The sequence below is a fragment of the Arachis hypogaea genome, chromosome 8 (genome assembly GCF_003086295.3).
Source record: "Arachis hypogaea cultivar Tifrunner chromosome 8, arahy.Tifrunner.gnm2.J5K5, whole genome shotgun sequence".
Taxonomy (NCBI): Eukaryota; Viridiplantae; Streptophyta; class Magnoliopsida; order Fabales; family Fabaceae; genus Arachis; species Arachis hypogaea.
Window position 1 is genome coordinate 7,966,686 of NC_092043.1, and position 15,242 is coordinate 7,981,927.

Genomic DNA, 15,242 nt, shown 5'->3' on the forward strand with positions numbered 1-15,242 from the left:
AAATTTTTAGATATTAAAAGTAAAACATTTAGGTAGCGTTTGTTTTGAGGTACTGACAAAGACTGAAAGCCTGAGATTCATTGTGTTTGTTAGTTTAGAGATTAATACTAAAATTTTTGTCTCTATTTCTAAAATTTCAGTATTTCCAAAAAGTAGGAGGACTGAAAATTTTAGAGATGAAAACTGAAATTTTAATAACATTTTATACTTAAAATACTTTCATTTCAATTAATTAATTCCAATTTTATCCTTTATGCAAGTTAAATTAAAATTTCATTCTTGTTTCAATTCCTATCTCTCATTTTACACCAAATAAAATACTGAGATTTATTTCAATTCTTATCTCTTAATCTCTATCTCTCGATCTTAATCTTTTTATCCCTATCTCTCCTCCAAACGCTATTTTAACTACATATTGTCAATGACCTGCAAATCAAGTAGCACCTAGATTCCTCCCTCTCTAAACTCCTAAATGGTTCTTAGAACCTCTTCTACGTGAAAAAAAGAAAAGGAGAAAAAAAATCATATTAAAAATAAAAATCCGATGTGCATAGATAAAAATAACATTCTCTTATAAATTTTTTATTGACATTGATAATGATGACGTTTAAATTTAATATTATTATTATAATATTATTATTTATATTTCACCGATAGATTTTGATAATGATGACATTTAAATTTAATATTTTATTATTATATCTCTCCGATATATTTGTTCATAAATTATCAAATAAAGTATTATCAAATTTAATAAGAGTCATTTTGACCTTGGTAAATCCTTTTGGTAATTTACCTGAGCAAATATAAAATGACAAAGGCTTTAATTGTTTTGGTCACCTTTTAATTTTTTTAACATTCAAATTTAAATTTTTTTGACTATGGTGTAAATTATTTATCTCTTTGATTAGTTTTATATTTAGTAATATTATATATATACATAATGTAAAAAATAGTGAATTAATCACATTTGTTAGAGTTTATTAACAAATGTTACGGTATTTTGTAAAAGTGAGGGCATAGGTTCGGTGTGAACGGAGGTTGGTACGTTATCCGAGCCTAGGTTGGGAAAAGTGGTGAGGGCCGAGGCGGCTTGAGAAGAAAGAAGGGATAGTAACATGTTTTAGTGGGACCCATAAATGGCGGTTGTCGCGTGCCGCATAGAGCACCTCACACGTGGCCCACCCCCTGAGCTGTCTCTCAACCAAGTCATAGTAATTAACTCTTCTTAATCATCTTCATCTACCCCACCACTACCACTACTACCACCTTACCCCTTTCATCTAAATAATACATAATATACTTACTTAATTAACAATTTAGCTAATTAGTTTAATTGAATTTGTGGTGGTCCCCAATCTCTTCTCTCCTACTCCCTAGTCCCTCCTCTCTTTCTTTTTCCCATTTTATCAATTTACCAAATCTAAATTCTAATTCTAATAAGATAAAAATGAAAGAAAGTTAAAAGCACTGCAAAACACAAACACACGTCCTTACTCTATAAATAAATTCATCATTTCCATCTCTTCAACAAGGAATCTCAACCAAACAGAACCTAGCTGCAGGTTCTTACGGGCGGCGCTCTTTCCCTCTGAAAAGTGAAAACCGTTTTCTCTGCTTTTTTTCGCCAAACAGATCTTCGCGCCAACGACACAGAACAACACAAACACATCGCTTCTTCCCTTTTCTTTTTCTCTAATTTCTGTTTCTATTCCGGCGTCGTTCTGTCTCAGACGCAAAACACGCACGGCCTGGGTTTGATTGATTTGCGGTTGAAAAACCTAGATCTAACGTGAAACAAAATTTGAAAAAAAAAATTAAAATCTATAACAGAAAACACATCGTTTTTTCTCTCGGAAAAATTTTCCGTGTACGGAAAATCTGAACGAAACGATGTCGTCTTCTTCACTTTCGTTCGCAGCGGCTCCGGCTTGGTCTGCGTGCACTCTACCGTCGAATATCGCAAGCAGCAGGACGCAGCTCAATGTGCGAACTGTGGCGAAGGCGAAACCGAAGAGCTTCTTCGGTACTCGTTTGCGTTCGAGCTGCAGGTCACTCGGTTCAGAGCGGCTGCACGTGTGGCGGTCGCAGGGGCCAGGGAGGTCGCCGGAGCTGAGGGTGGTGGTCCGGTCGGCATTGTCTGCTGTACCGGAGAAGCCGATGGGGCTTTACGATCCAGCTATGGATAAGGACTCATGCGGAGTGGGGTTCGTAGCGGAGCTGTCCGGCGAGGGCAACCGTAAAACGGTGAGTTAGCAGTTAGGTGTCGTTTATGGTTTTGTGGGGCAGGGAATGTTGACGTGGCTGTGCGTTTTGATAGGTGGATTTTGTCGTTTTGTGTGTAGGTGACAGATGCTTTGGAGATGTTGGTGCGCATGACGCACAGGGGAGCTTGCGGGTGCGAAGCAAACACTGGAGACGGAGCCGGGATTCTTGTGGCTCTACCTCACCAGTTTTACACGGAGGTATTATTAAATTAAATTAAATTAAATAAATAATTTATTATTGCAAATTTGTGTCTCTTTTTTGGTTACATTAAATTCGCGTTTCTCTGTGTATTAAGCTCATCTGATATATGTCTTTCTTCTTTATTTATTTATTTTAAAAACATTTTTATAAAAAGGAAATCTGAAAAAATAGTTTTTTTTTCCTCTAAGAATTTAGTATTATCTATTTAGATTTTTAAGCAAGTTGTAATATAATTAATAATCTTATAACTGTCGCTTGGTTGAATGTTGATGTTAATTGGATTCGCCCACAGAATTTCATGAACTTAGAAATAAGTAAATATTTTATCGTAATTTCATTGGCTCTTTGCTTGGAAGTTTACGTTTGAAAACCAAACTTGTCACCGCATAAAATTCACGGAAACAAACAAGAATTAGACTTATCCATTAATGAACGGCTTCGGTGGTTACTTTATAAAACTTGAAAAAAACTAGAAGAGCACGAGGGTTGACTATATGGCTTTTTCATTTATTGAGGTTTGACTCAGTATGCTGGTGATCGTAACGGGCTTGATTTATTGCAGGTCGTGGATTTTGAGCTTCCACCTCCTGGAAAATATGCAGTTGGCATGTTTTTCTTGCCCACCTCCGACAGTCGTAGGGAAGAGAGCAAAAATGTATTTAGAAAGGTATTTAATTCCTAATTTTTGCTTTATTATTTTGAAGTTGATTTCATGCATGCAGGCTTCATGGAATAATTATTTTCATGAAAACAATGACAAACTATTCTACTGTATTTTGCTATATTTCATATTGCATTGTGTGTTAGCTGTGATTTATAGTAGTTCTAATGACAATTTCTTTTTAAATTTGTGTGTATTTTAAGGTTGCCGAATCACTGGGCCACTCTGTTCTTGGCTGGCGTTCTGTGCCCACTGATAATACAGGATTGGGCAAATCGGCCCTGCAGACCGAACCAGTGATTGAACAAGTGTTTCTTACGCCAAGCACCAAATCAAAACTTGATTTGGAAAGACAGGTACCTATCTTCATCCATAATATGGATGGGGTGCATACGTTAAAATTAATGAGCATACTATTCTTTTTGATGGAATACTGAACATATAGGTGAACTGTGTTCTTGAAGAAGTAATTTTCAAATAAACCCTTTGCTAATCAGGATTTACACAAATTTCATCGGTTGAGGGAAGGAGGGGGGGGGGGGGGGGGAAGGCTATTGAAAAGTTTTGGTTCAGCTGACTTCAAATGATGCATTTTAAGTGAGATTTGAGATGCCATTTGGTCTTTGCGTAATAGATATCTGATTCCTTTCTTGTAGATGTACATATTAAGGAAGCTTTCAGATGCCGCTATAACATCAGCTTTAGATCTCCATAGTGATGGCATTGCTGATTTTTATACATGTTCACTTTCATCAAGGTGTGTTATCAGTAAGGAAATTATCTTTATGAGAAGTAAATTATTATGCTTTCCGCCTCTAATCATCTTCATACCTGACGTGGTTATACCCTTTTTTTCAGGACTGTTGTTTATAAAGGTCAGTTAACACCAGCTCAGTTGAAGGGTTACTACTTTGCAGACCTTGGCAATGAAAGGTTTACGAGCTACATGGCCCTGGTAAATATATTACCCATTAACTTGTCTTCTTTCTCCACTAACTCTATATACTCCAACAAACAGCATGGGGAACAACCAGTAACTGAAGAGATGCAAGGTTGGGGAATGACTTCTGAGGCATTGAGGTTTGAATGATCTCTTAAGTTCTTCCGCTTCCTTGACTAATATTTGAATTTGGATGCTAGCTTGGATGCAATGGGTGAGTTGGTAAGAACGTTCATTATCAGGATAATCATGTTTGCAGAAATTTCTGCTGATGCTTTCTGTGGATTAGTTGGTCCGGAGAACAATTTCATCTTTAGTGGTGGTGGGGAAAAAAAAATCTTTTGGGTGAAAATTAAATAGGATTCCCAGAACTTCTACCAATTACTTCAGTATTAGCTCCACACTGAAGTGCTTGGAAGAAAATTTCATTTATACACGTGATCTTCTGCAATGGTTATATTCTTTTACGATAAGTAACCACAAAGTATTAACAACATTGGAAAATGATGTGCAGATACATTCACGATTCTCAACTAATACTTTTCCTAGTTGGGATCGTGCTCAACCAATGCGAGTTTTGGGCCACAATGGAGAAATCAACACACTTAGAGGCAATGTTAACTGGTATGTCTTGCATAACCATATTGCTCCACAATATTAAAGAATTGGATAAGTAATATCCCAAAGTACGTGAAATGGATGAATAAGAAAGACGATGTTGTTCCATAGGGTTCATGCATGATTGCTTTGTGGGGTTTCTTCTTGTAGGATGAAGGCACGTGAGGGCCTACTAAAGTGCAAGGAGCTTGGTCTATCCGAGAATGAGTTAAAGAAGCTTTTGCCCATTGTGAATACAACTTCATCTGATTCAGGTGAAATTTTTGCCAGAATTTACTTTAGTTTTGTGGAATCATTTCATATGCTGACATGCTATCCCTCCCTCTTCATCAGGTGCTTTTGATGGCGTGCTCGAGTTTTTGGTTCAGTCTGGAAAAAGTCTTCCTGAAGCTGTCATGATGATGATCCCTGAAGCATGGCAAAATGACAAGAACATGGATCCCCAGCGGAAAGCATTTTACGAGTATTTCTCGGCTCTCATGGAGCCATGGGATGGGCCTGCTCTTATATCATGTGAGTTTCCTGGACTTCATTCAAAATATACCTTTTTCCTCCATTGCATGTTCTTTTGGTTAAGGCTTCATGATTTGGTTCTGATATAATGTTGTTGCAGTTACTGATGGTCACTATCTTGGAGCAACATTGGATAGGAATGGTCTGCGGCCAGGCCGCTTTTATGTCACTCACAGTGGACGAGTTATAATGGCAAGTGAAGTTGGGGTTGTAGACATTCCTCCTGAAGACGTTTGTAGGAAAGGAAGACTAAATCCTGGCATGATGCTTCTAGTAGATTTTGAGAAGCATGCTGTTGTGAATGATGATGCCTTGAAGGAACAGTACTCTTTGTCACGGCCTTATGGGGAGTGGCTCAAAAATCAGAAGATTCAGCTCCAAGACATAGTTGACTCTGTTCATGAATCTGAAAGAGTGCCTCCAAGCATAGCCGGGGTGATTCCAGTAAGTATTAGTATGTTCCATGCGAACTTCTTGCGAGTTTCTTGTAGGCAATTCTCACCTTTGCATTTTATCCGAGTTACAGGCATCTGGGGATGATGCAGATATGGAAAATATGGGAATTCATGGTTTGCTGACTCCATTGAAAGCTTTTGGGTATGTCAACTCCTGATGAGAGAGAGATATTTTTTAAGTTCTACTTATTTACAAAGGAAGTTTTTTTATGTTCTTCTCTGCTCATGCAGATATACAGTTGAATCCTTGGAGATGTTATTACTTCCCATGGCAAAGGATGGTACAGAAGCCCTTGGTTCAATGGGAAATGATACTCCACTAGCTGTCATGTCTAACCGGGAGAAGCTTACTTTTGAGTACTTCAAGCAAATGTTTGCCCAAGTGACAAACCCACCTATTGATCCTATTCGTGAGAAAATAGTCACTTCCATGGAATGTATGGTTGGTCCAGAAGGGGACCTGACAGAAATTACTGAGGAACAATGCCACCGTCTTTCACTAAAAGGCCCTCTTTTATCCATTGAACAAATGGAAGCCATTAAAAAGATGAATTATAGGGGATGGCGGAGCAAAGTGATAGACATCACATACTCAAAGGATTGTGGTAAGAAAGGGTTGGACGAAGCTTTGGACAGGATATGTGCAGAAGCACATGATGCAATTAATGCTGGCTACACCACCCTTGTGCTGTCTGATAGAGGTATATATTATTATACATGTATTGCACAACTATATGATATACATTATACAGTGCACTTTCTCTAATTAATTTATCTGGCACTGATTGTTTGTAGCCTTCTCAAGGAAACGGGTTTCTGTTAGCTCCCTCTTGGCCGTTGGTGCTGTCCATCAACATCTAGTTAAAACACTTGAGCGCACTAGAGTTGCCTTGATGGTTGAATCTGCTGAACCACGTGAAGTGCATCACTTCTGCACGCTTGTTGGTTTTGGTGCTGATGCTATATGCCCATATTTGGCTATAGAGACAATCTGGCGACTGCAAGTTGATGGAAAGATCCCCCCAAAAGCTGGTGGGGAATTCTACTCAAAAGGTGAATTGGTCAAGAAGTACTTCAAAGCAAGCAACTATGGAATGATGAAGGTCCTTGCGAAGATGGGAATATCTACTTTGGCCTCTTACAAAGGTGCTCAGATTTTTGAAGCTCTGGGTCTTTCCTCAGAAGTAATTGAAAGGTGCTTTGCCGGAACCCCAAGCCGAGTTGAGGGGGCAACATTTGAGATGCTTGCTCGCGATGCTCTTAAATTGCATGAATTGGCATTTCCTCCTCGTGTTTTCTCTCCTGGGAGTGCTGAAGCTGTTGCTTTGCCAAATCCTGGCGATTACCACTGGAGAAAAGGTGGTGAAATTCACTTGAATGATCCACTTGCTATAGCAAAGCTTCAAGAGGCTGCCAGAACTAACAGTGTAGATGCATATAAACAGTACTCCAAGATCATTCATGAGTTAAATAAGGCTTGCAACTTGCGAGGAATACTGAAATTTAAAGAGGCAGCAGTGAAGATTTCACTTGATGAAGTTGAACCTGCTAGTGAGATAGTTAAACGATTTTGCACTGGGGCCATGAGTTATGGGTCAATCTCATTGGAGGCGCACACAACATTGGCAACTGCTATGAATAAGATTGGAGGGAAATCCAACACAGGTTTGTAAACTTATAACAATAAGTGGCGACTTTGTGTGTGTGTGTGTGTGTTATTTAATAGTATACTAAATTTCTGTAATTCTTAACTATAATATTTTTCTATAGGTGAGGGTGGTGAGCAACCATCACGCATGGAGCCTCTTCCTGATGGCTCAATGAACCCAAAAAGAAGTGCTATCAAGCAGGTTGCTAGTGGGAGATTTGGTGTTTCAAGTTACTATCTTACAAATGCTGATGAATTGCAGATAAAGATGGCCCAGGTAATTGTCAACACATGTTTATGAATATTGAGCTTATTGTTCCTTTTACATGTACTTCCTTTCTTTTATTTCTCTTTTGAGAAAAAATGAGTATTAGTATGCGATTAACGTCATAATATTCTCCCCAGGGAGCTAAACCAGGAGAGGGAGGTGAACTTCCTGGCCACAAGGTTGTAGGAGACATTGCTGTCACCAGGAATTCAACTCCTGGGGTAGGACTTATCAGCCCACCTCCTCATCACGATATTTATTCCATTGAAGATCTTGCCCAATTAATTCATGATCTAAAGGTATATTTTGCATATAATATCTGTTATATTGTATCAGCTTTTGATTTATTTTATTCTCTTAGATTTTCTATGTGCTTAGTAACCCTTTTTTTAAATTTGCAGAATGCCAACCCGGCTGCTCGAATTAGTGTCAAGTTGGTATCAGAAGCTGGAGTAGGCATAATTGCTAGTGGAGTTGTTAAAGGGCATGCTGACCATGTCTTGATCTCCGGCCATGATGGAGGGACAGGGGCATCCAGGTGGACTGGCATAAAGAATGCTGGGCTCCCTTGGGAACTTGGCTTGGCCGAGACCCACCAAACTTTGGTAGCTAATGACCTCCGTGGTCGCACAACTCTCCAAACTGATGGGCAACTCAAAACAGGAAGAGATGTGGCCATAGCTGCTCTCCTTGGTGCAGAAGAGTTTGGTTTCAGTACAGCTCCACTCATTACTCTCGGTTGCATTATGATGCGGAAGTGCCACAAGAATACCTGTCCTGTTGGCATTGCTACCCAAGATCCAGTACTCAGAGAAAAGTTTGCTGGAGAACCTGAGCATGTCATCAACTTCTTCTTCATGGTTGCTGAAGAGATGAGAGAAATTATGGCCCAGCTGGGGTTTAGGACTGTCAATGAGATGGTTGGCCGTTCAGACATGCTTGAAGTTGATAAAGAAGTCACTAAGACCAGTGAGAAATTGCAGAACATTGATCTCTCTCTATTGCTTAGACCTGCAGCTGAACTGCGGCCAGAAGCTGCTCAATACTGTGTGCAAAAACAAGATCATGGTTTGGACATGGCTTTGGATAATAAGCTCATTGGTTTGTCCCATGCTGCTTTGGAGAAGGGTCTCCCAGTATACATTGAAAGTCCAATTTATAATGTGAACCGTGCTGTGGGAACTATGCTTAGCCATGAGGTGACCAAAAGGTACCTCTTAGATGGTCTTCCAAATGACACCATTCATATCAGATTTACAGGAAGCGCAGGCCAGAGCTTTGGTGCATTCCTTTGTCCTGGTATCACTCTGGAACTTGAAGGCGATAGCAATGATTATGTTGGTAAAGGGTTGTCTGGCGGCAAGATTGTAGTATATCCTCCAAAGAAGAGTACCTTTGACCCAAAGACTAATATTGTAATTGGTAATGTGGCACTCTATGGAGCTACACGTGGTGAGGCATATTTCAATGGGATGGCCGCAGAAAGATTTTGTGTGCGTAATTCTGGGGCTAAGGCGGTAGTTGAAGGCGTTGGAGATCATGGATGCGAGTATATGACTGGTGGGATAGTAGTTGTCCTTGGAAACACTGGTCGAAATTTTGCGGCAGGAATGAGTGGTGGAATTGCTTACGTTCTTGATATGGATGGAAAATTCCAATCTCGATGCAACCAGGAACTTGTAGATTTGGACAAGGTTGAGGAGGAGGAGGATATTATTACTCTTAGAATGTTGATACAACAACATCAGCGTCACACAGATAGCGTGCTTGCCAAAGAAGTGCTTTCTGACTTTGAAAATCTTCTTCCAAAATTTATCAAGGTGTTCCCCAGGGAGTACAAACGTGTTTTGGCTGGTATGAAGTCAAAGGAAGCCTCCAAAAACGCATCTTCGCCTGCTGCAATTGCAGAAGAGGGGCCAGATGAAGCAGAACTGAATGAGAAAGATGCTTTTGAAGAGCTTAAGAAAATGGCTGCTGCATCTTCAAATGGGAAGCCAAGTCAGGTAACTATATATATTCCTTTTTTTTTCTTTTATCTGGCTATTGATTGATTCATTGTTACATTTTCGTTCTCGTGTTATTTTATAGTGCCACTGGTTTCATATAGGTTATCAGAAGTTTTATTTATTTGTTTGTTTTAATATTTTTTTCCTTTTATGGAATAAACAATAATTAAGTTAAAGAGAGGGAAAATACAAAGATATAAAAAGAGCTTCCAAATGTAGTGTCACCATTCATCAGTAATTTATATTTTCATCAATATTAGCATACCTACTTAGAAATGTCTCGTGTGTGCTCTTTACTTTACGTCTTGTAAGTGGTAGTTTCTTAAAGCAAACCTTTTGATAACACTGCCAAATAGAGTTGATGATTGATTCCTCTCAATGGGATCTAGTGATATTGTTTACTTTCTTGTTCGTTTTAACCATGAATGAAGAGTGAAATTGTGTGTATAGTTTTAGTCTGCTGATGTCTTTGAATATGTGCAGAAGGTTGAACAGGCTGAATCATCCAAGAGACCAAGTAGAGTCACTGATGCAGTTAAACATAGAGGTTTTGTTGCTTATGAGCGTGAAGGTGTTCAGTATAGGGATCCTAATGTTCGGATGAACGATTGGAAGGAAGTGATGGAGGAGTCGAAGCCTGGCCCACTTCTGAAAACCCAGTCAGCCCGTTGCATGGACTGTGGTACTCCTTTCTGTCATCAGGTGTGCTTGCGGTTTTCTTTCCTCGGTTATGATTTGCTTTTTTCACTCTTCAATAAATACCGATTTTGAAACTAATGATGCTTGCATGAACTTTCAGGAAAATTCTGGATGTCCTCTTGGAAATAAAATACCAGAGTTTAATGAGTTAGTATACCAAAATAGGTGGCGCGAGGCATTGGAAAGGCTTCTTGAGACAAATAACTTCCCCGAGTTCACTGGTCGGGTGTGCCCAGCACCCTGTGAAGGTTCTTGTGTCCTTGGCATTATTGAGAATCCAGTGTCTATTAAAAGCATTGAATGTGCTATCATAGACAAGGGATTTGAGGAGGGTTGGATGGTGCCACGGCCTCCCCCCAAAAGAACTGGGTATGTATTTGGATAACATCTCTTCAGATCCATTTTCATTATGTCTGGTTTTCCTTTTGAGTTTTGACCAAATAGTTACAAATGTATAATCCTCATGTTGTTGTATAGTGATTCCTCGTTTGTTTATATTTTTATCACACAGGAGAAGAGTTGCCATTGTTGGAAGCGGACCAGCTGGGTTGGCAGCTGCTGATCAACTCAATAAAATGGGACACACAGTAACTGTGTATGAGAGAGCCGACAGGATTGGAGGGCTTATGATGTATGGGGTTCCCAACATGAAAACAGACAAGGTGGATATAGTTCAACGACGGGTCAACCTTATGGCAGAGGAGGGAGTCAATTTTATGGTGAATGCTAATGTTGGACATGATCCTATGTACTCTCTTGGTCGGCTTCAAGAGGAAAATGATGCTATTGTGTTGGCTGTCGGAGCTACGAAACCAAGGTGACCTATTGCAGGAGTCCTCATAATTACACATTGTTATGGTTTATATATTCAGTTTGATTTTGTCTAGAATTTAAGCATGTTAAAAAAAGGAATTGTCGTTGGAACTTGGAAGAAGCTTCAAAGCAACTAAACAAGTTCAATTTTTTGATGCAGGGATCTTCCTGTTCCTGGGCGGGAGTTGTCAGGAGTTCATTTTGCCATGGAGTTTCTTCATGCAAACACTAAAAGCTTGCTTGACAGCAATCTACAAGATGGTAACTACATTTCTGCAAAGGGCAAAAAAGTTGTGGTCATTGGTGGGGGTGATACGGGCACAGATTGCATAGGGACATCCATTCGTCATGGGTGTAGTAGCATAGTAAACCTTGAACTTCTCCCACAGCCACCCGAAACTAGGGCACCAGGCAACCCTTGGCCACAGGTTAGATCTATTGCTTTGTAAATATTTATTGTTTCTTTGCAGCCTCATTAGCAAACGTTAACTGCTTGAGAAATTGGACATTTTGATTGCCATTACTTTCTGAAGGTGATGGCTAACCATCGAATGTTTGTTGAATACAGTGGCCTCGCGTATTCCGTATAGATTACGGGCACCAAGAAGCTGCAGCTAAATTTGGCAAAGATCCAAGATCTTATGAGGTATTGACTAAGCGGTTTGTGGGAGATGAGAATGGAGTTTTGAAGGGACTTGAAGTCATACGAGTCCGCTGGGAGAAGGATGAGACAGGGAAGTTTCAGTTTAAGGAAATTGAGGGCAGTGAGGAAATCATTGAGGCTGATCTAGTGTTACTTGCCATGGGATTCCTTGGCCCTGAATCTGTAAGTATTTACATAATGCCTTCTTTTTTCAATGTTTAACGGGCAAATCTCAGCAATACCCTTGTAAGAGAAATTAAGGGCAGCCCAGACTACCATAACGTGTAGGATCCGGGGTTATACCTAAATCGTGTAATATTACACAATCTAATATGATAATTACATCAATAATGGCTGTTTCTAAGGCTTGAATTTGTGACCATGAAGTCACAAAAGAATAACTCATCATTATTCTAAGGCTCTCCTTCAAATTATAAGAGAAAGTATACGAATAAGATGATTGTAATAAGCTCTTGCAAGATATGTACTGATTCTAGATTTCTAGTGTATCTATTAAGATGTTGTTCATCACTGATCTTATTGCTCTCCTATTTTTCAGACAATTGCAGAGAAATTGGGTATGGAGCGAGACAACAGGTCAAACTTCAAGGCAGATTATGGTCGCTTCTCAACCAGTGTGAAAGGTGTCTTTGCAGCTGGCGATTGTCGCCGTGGCCAGTCCCTCGTGGTATGGGCAATTTCGGAGGGACGCCAAGCTGCTTCACAAGTTGATAGGTACCTCACGAAAGAAGACACAGAGTACAACATCGCTCATACCAAGAGGCAGCAGCAAGACCTCGCCAAGAGACAACAGGGCGGTAGCAAGTACACAGTGATGACTTAAAAGAACTCTCACCTGTGATTTTTTTCCCCTTTCGTTTCATACAGTAGCAGACTAGCAGACAGAGAATAAGAATAAGATGGTTCCAAGATTGAGCAGGGTGTTCTTTTTGTTTTACCATAGGCATTATTATTATTGGTTAGTAGTAGTTGACGCACACCAATAAGGAGAAAAATTAGGAAGCTAGGATTGTAGTATAATCAGAGCAAGAGGTTTGTCTTGCTGTTTGGTCGCTCAAGGGTACAAGGTGATTTCATTCAAATCTTGTTCATAGTTTTGATGTGTTTGGAAAGGCAAGCTGTTAGCTAATTATTATTATTATTATTGTATTGTGTGAAATGAAATGTACAGTTTGGAAATTTATTATTGATTTTAGATTTGATGTTTCCTTTATATTGAGGGTCTTGAATATATGTGATTTTTTGCTTCCCTTATTTGAAGAAACAAATGATCCGTTCAACTGATTGATGGTGGCCACTTGCTAAAGTAAGTAACCAAATAGGGGGATAGACCAGGTCCGTAGTCCTTACGCGGAGTTAAGTATGAATTCAACAGTAGAGTGAAGAGAAATAGGAGTCCGAAATCAATTTGGATGCACTTAAATTCAAAGCTATGACATTTTCGTTTATGTTGGTTTATAGACGAACCCGAAGCTCTTAAAGCAAATAGATCGTTTAAAGTACTACGAACTTGGGATATTTCGTATTTTATTCTACTTTCATGTATTATCATTCTAGTAAAGCAAATAGATGGTTTAAAGTACTACGAACTTGGGATATTTCGTATTTTATTCTACTTTCATGTATTATCATTCTTGTATTTGTCTATGACTTACGCAATGGTTACTTGTAGTTGTGTAAGCAGCTGTTTGGTTGGGAGGAGCGGGAGAATTGGCTTTGGCTTTGGCGTCAGTTTGTTCTGGAAAAACATAAATTTTTGGCTTGGTTGTGTCTGAAGGAGGCTCTTCCTACTGCAAGTTTTCGCTTTAGAAGAGGGATGTGGTAATTGGATAGGTGTCCAATATTTCTTTCTAGTCAGGAATTAGTTTTATATTGTATTCGGGATTGTCCAAAAGTTCAGCTTGTTTGGCATATGTTGGATATTTTTTGGTCATCCTTTGGATTTGAAGAACTTGTTCTTGTATCATAGCAGAGAGCATTCGTTCAAGTTTTTTTTGGGACTTTGGTGGATATGGCGAGTAAAGAATAATGACATCTTTAATCCTCATGAAACTTGGCCTCCGAAAAAAGTGATTTGTTTGGCATTAACTTCAGAAAAGAAGCTTAGGAATACTTTTGAATTACAACGTATGTCCCTTCCCTCTACTCTAAATGGTTTTTGGAATCCCCCATCCATTGATACTTTTAATATTAATTGTGATGCTAGTTATTTTGGTTCGGGTGATAGTGTTGGTTTTGCTTGTATTATTAGAGATTGTAATGGAAGTTGGCAAACAGGGTGTTTGGAAATGATTGAGAGTAATAGTATTCTTCAAGGAGAATTGTTTGCTATTTGAGGATATCTCTTAGCTTGGGATACGGGTCAACGAGATGTTATTTGTGAGACGGATTGTGTAGAAGTATTTAATCTTGTTACTCAAGATAGTTTTGGGTTTATTGATCCATTGGTGCTCAAAATAAGAGATATCATGCATTGGAATTGGAGTGTTGACTTTCGTTTGATTATGAGAGATGCAAACACGGTGGCAAATACTATGGCAAAGATGGCGATGAAGTTACAACTTTCGCATGTGGAGCTTCTTTCACCTTGGGAGGAGTTTAAGAATAGTCTTAAACGAGACTGTCCCTCTATTTAAGTAGTTCCTTGTTTTGTTTGTTTTGTTTTTCTTTGTTTAGTTTATTTCAGTCACCAAAAAATTCTAATATTCGCCTATTTGGTATCAGTTCTATTTTCGTGTAGCTTTCATCACTATTTTATTTAGATAATCGGTGTGCTTAGCTTTGGTTTGATAAAAAATTTTATTTTTTGTAAGTAGTTTATTAAAATTGATTTTAAAAGATAAATTTTTAAAAGTTAAAAATTTTGTAAATTAAAATAAAAATGGCTTTTAATAAACACAAATAACAATTGTTTTATTTTTGAAGTAAAAAACTCAACATAATAAGGTGGAGCAAAAGAAGAAGAAACAAAAACATAGCGTTAAAAATAACAACTCTTAACCATCTCCAGTATTGCCATCAATAACCACAGGATTCACCACCAATCCATTCATCGTAACTTGTAAAGGATCTGTTGATAATGTCCACCACACTTGAACCTTGATTTCTGAAAATTCTATCTTTTTTTTAGCCAAATTGTCTAGATAATCGCAAAAAAGTCAACCAACTACCGCTTCCATTCCATCGGTCTCACTGATATATTCGTCCAATTTTCATAGTGTTGCTTAACTGTACATGGAATAGTCTATAACCTTCTAAGAGCGAACAAACAAGCACCCCACACCTGCCAAGTGAGCTCACAACTAATGAATAAGTGAAACAATTTCAATAGACTTATGACATAATACACACATGTTATCATTCTGGTCAATAACACCTAATCTACACAGCCTTTTCTTTGTATTCACCCTACCAACCAGTAAAAACCAAGTAAACAACTCAACCCTTGGTGGGACGAATCCTCTCCAAATAGTACTAGTAAAGCTATA

At 38.7% G+C, this 15,242-nt stretch overlaps 1 protein-coding gene across 4 annotated transcripts; it reads left to right on the forward strand.

Moving 5' to 3' along the window:
• The first annotated feature begins 1,334 nt into the window (after nt 1-1,334).
• On the forward strand, nt 1,335-12,967 carry LOC112705922 (glutamate synthase [NADH], amyloplastic). 4 transcript variants are annotated; one of them, XM_025756951.2, is made up of 22 exons: nt 1,335-2,247; nt 2,346-2,465; nt 3,032-3,136; nt 3,334-3,486; nt 3,787-3,887; nt 3,989-4,085; nt 4,585-4,694; nt 4,839-4,942; nt 5,022-5,201; nt 5,302-5,645; nt 5,728-5,798; nt 5,888-6,357; nt 6,452-7,321; nt 7,427-7,581; nt 7,710-7,871; nt 7,974-9,575; nt 10,062-10,280; nt 10,378-10,646; nt 10,789-11,094; nt 11,251-11,518; nt 11,659-11,916; nt 12,293-12,967. In XM_025756951.2, the coding sequence occupies exons 1-22, from the start codon at nt 1,894-1,896 to the stop codon at nt 12,575-12,577; spliced, it is 6,603 nt and encodes a 2,200-aa protein (XP_025612736.1). In that variant the 5' UTR covers nt 1,335-1,893; the 3' UTR covers nt 12,578-12,967. The 4 variants fall into 4 exon arrangements, with proteins under 4 accessions (XP_025612736.1, XP_025612739.1, XP_025612738.1 ...); XM_025756954.3 differs by lacking the exons at nt 1,335-2,247; nt 2,346-2,465; nt 3,032-3,136; nt 3,334-3,486; nt 3,787-3,887 and adding an exon at nt 4,149-4,210 and having other exon boundaries at nt 3,997-4,063; XM_025756953.3 differs by lacking the exons at nt 1,335-2,247; nt 2,346-2,465; nt 3,032-3,136; ... (1 more) ...; nt 3,787-3,887; nt 3,989-4,085 and adding an exon at nt 4,154-4,292.
• Nucleotides 12,968-15,242: the final 2,275 nt, after the last annotated feature.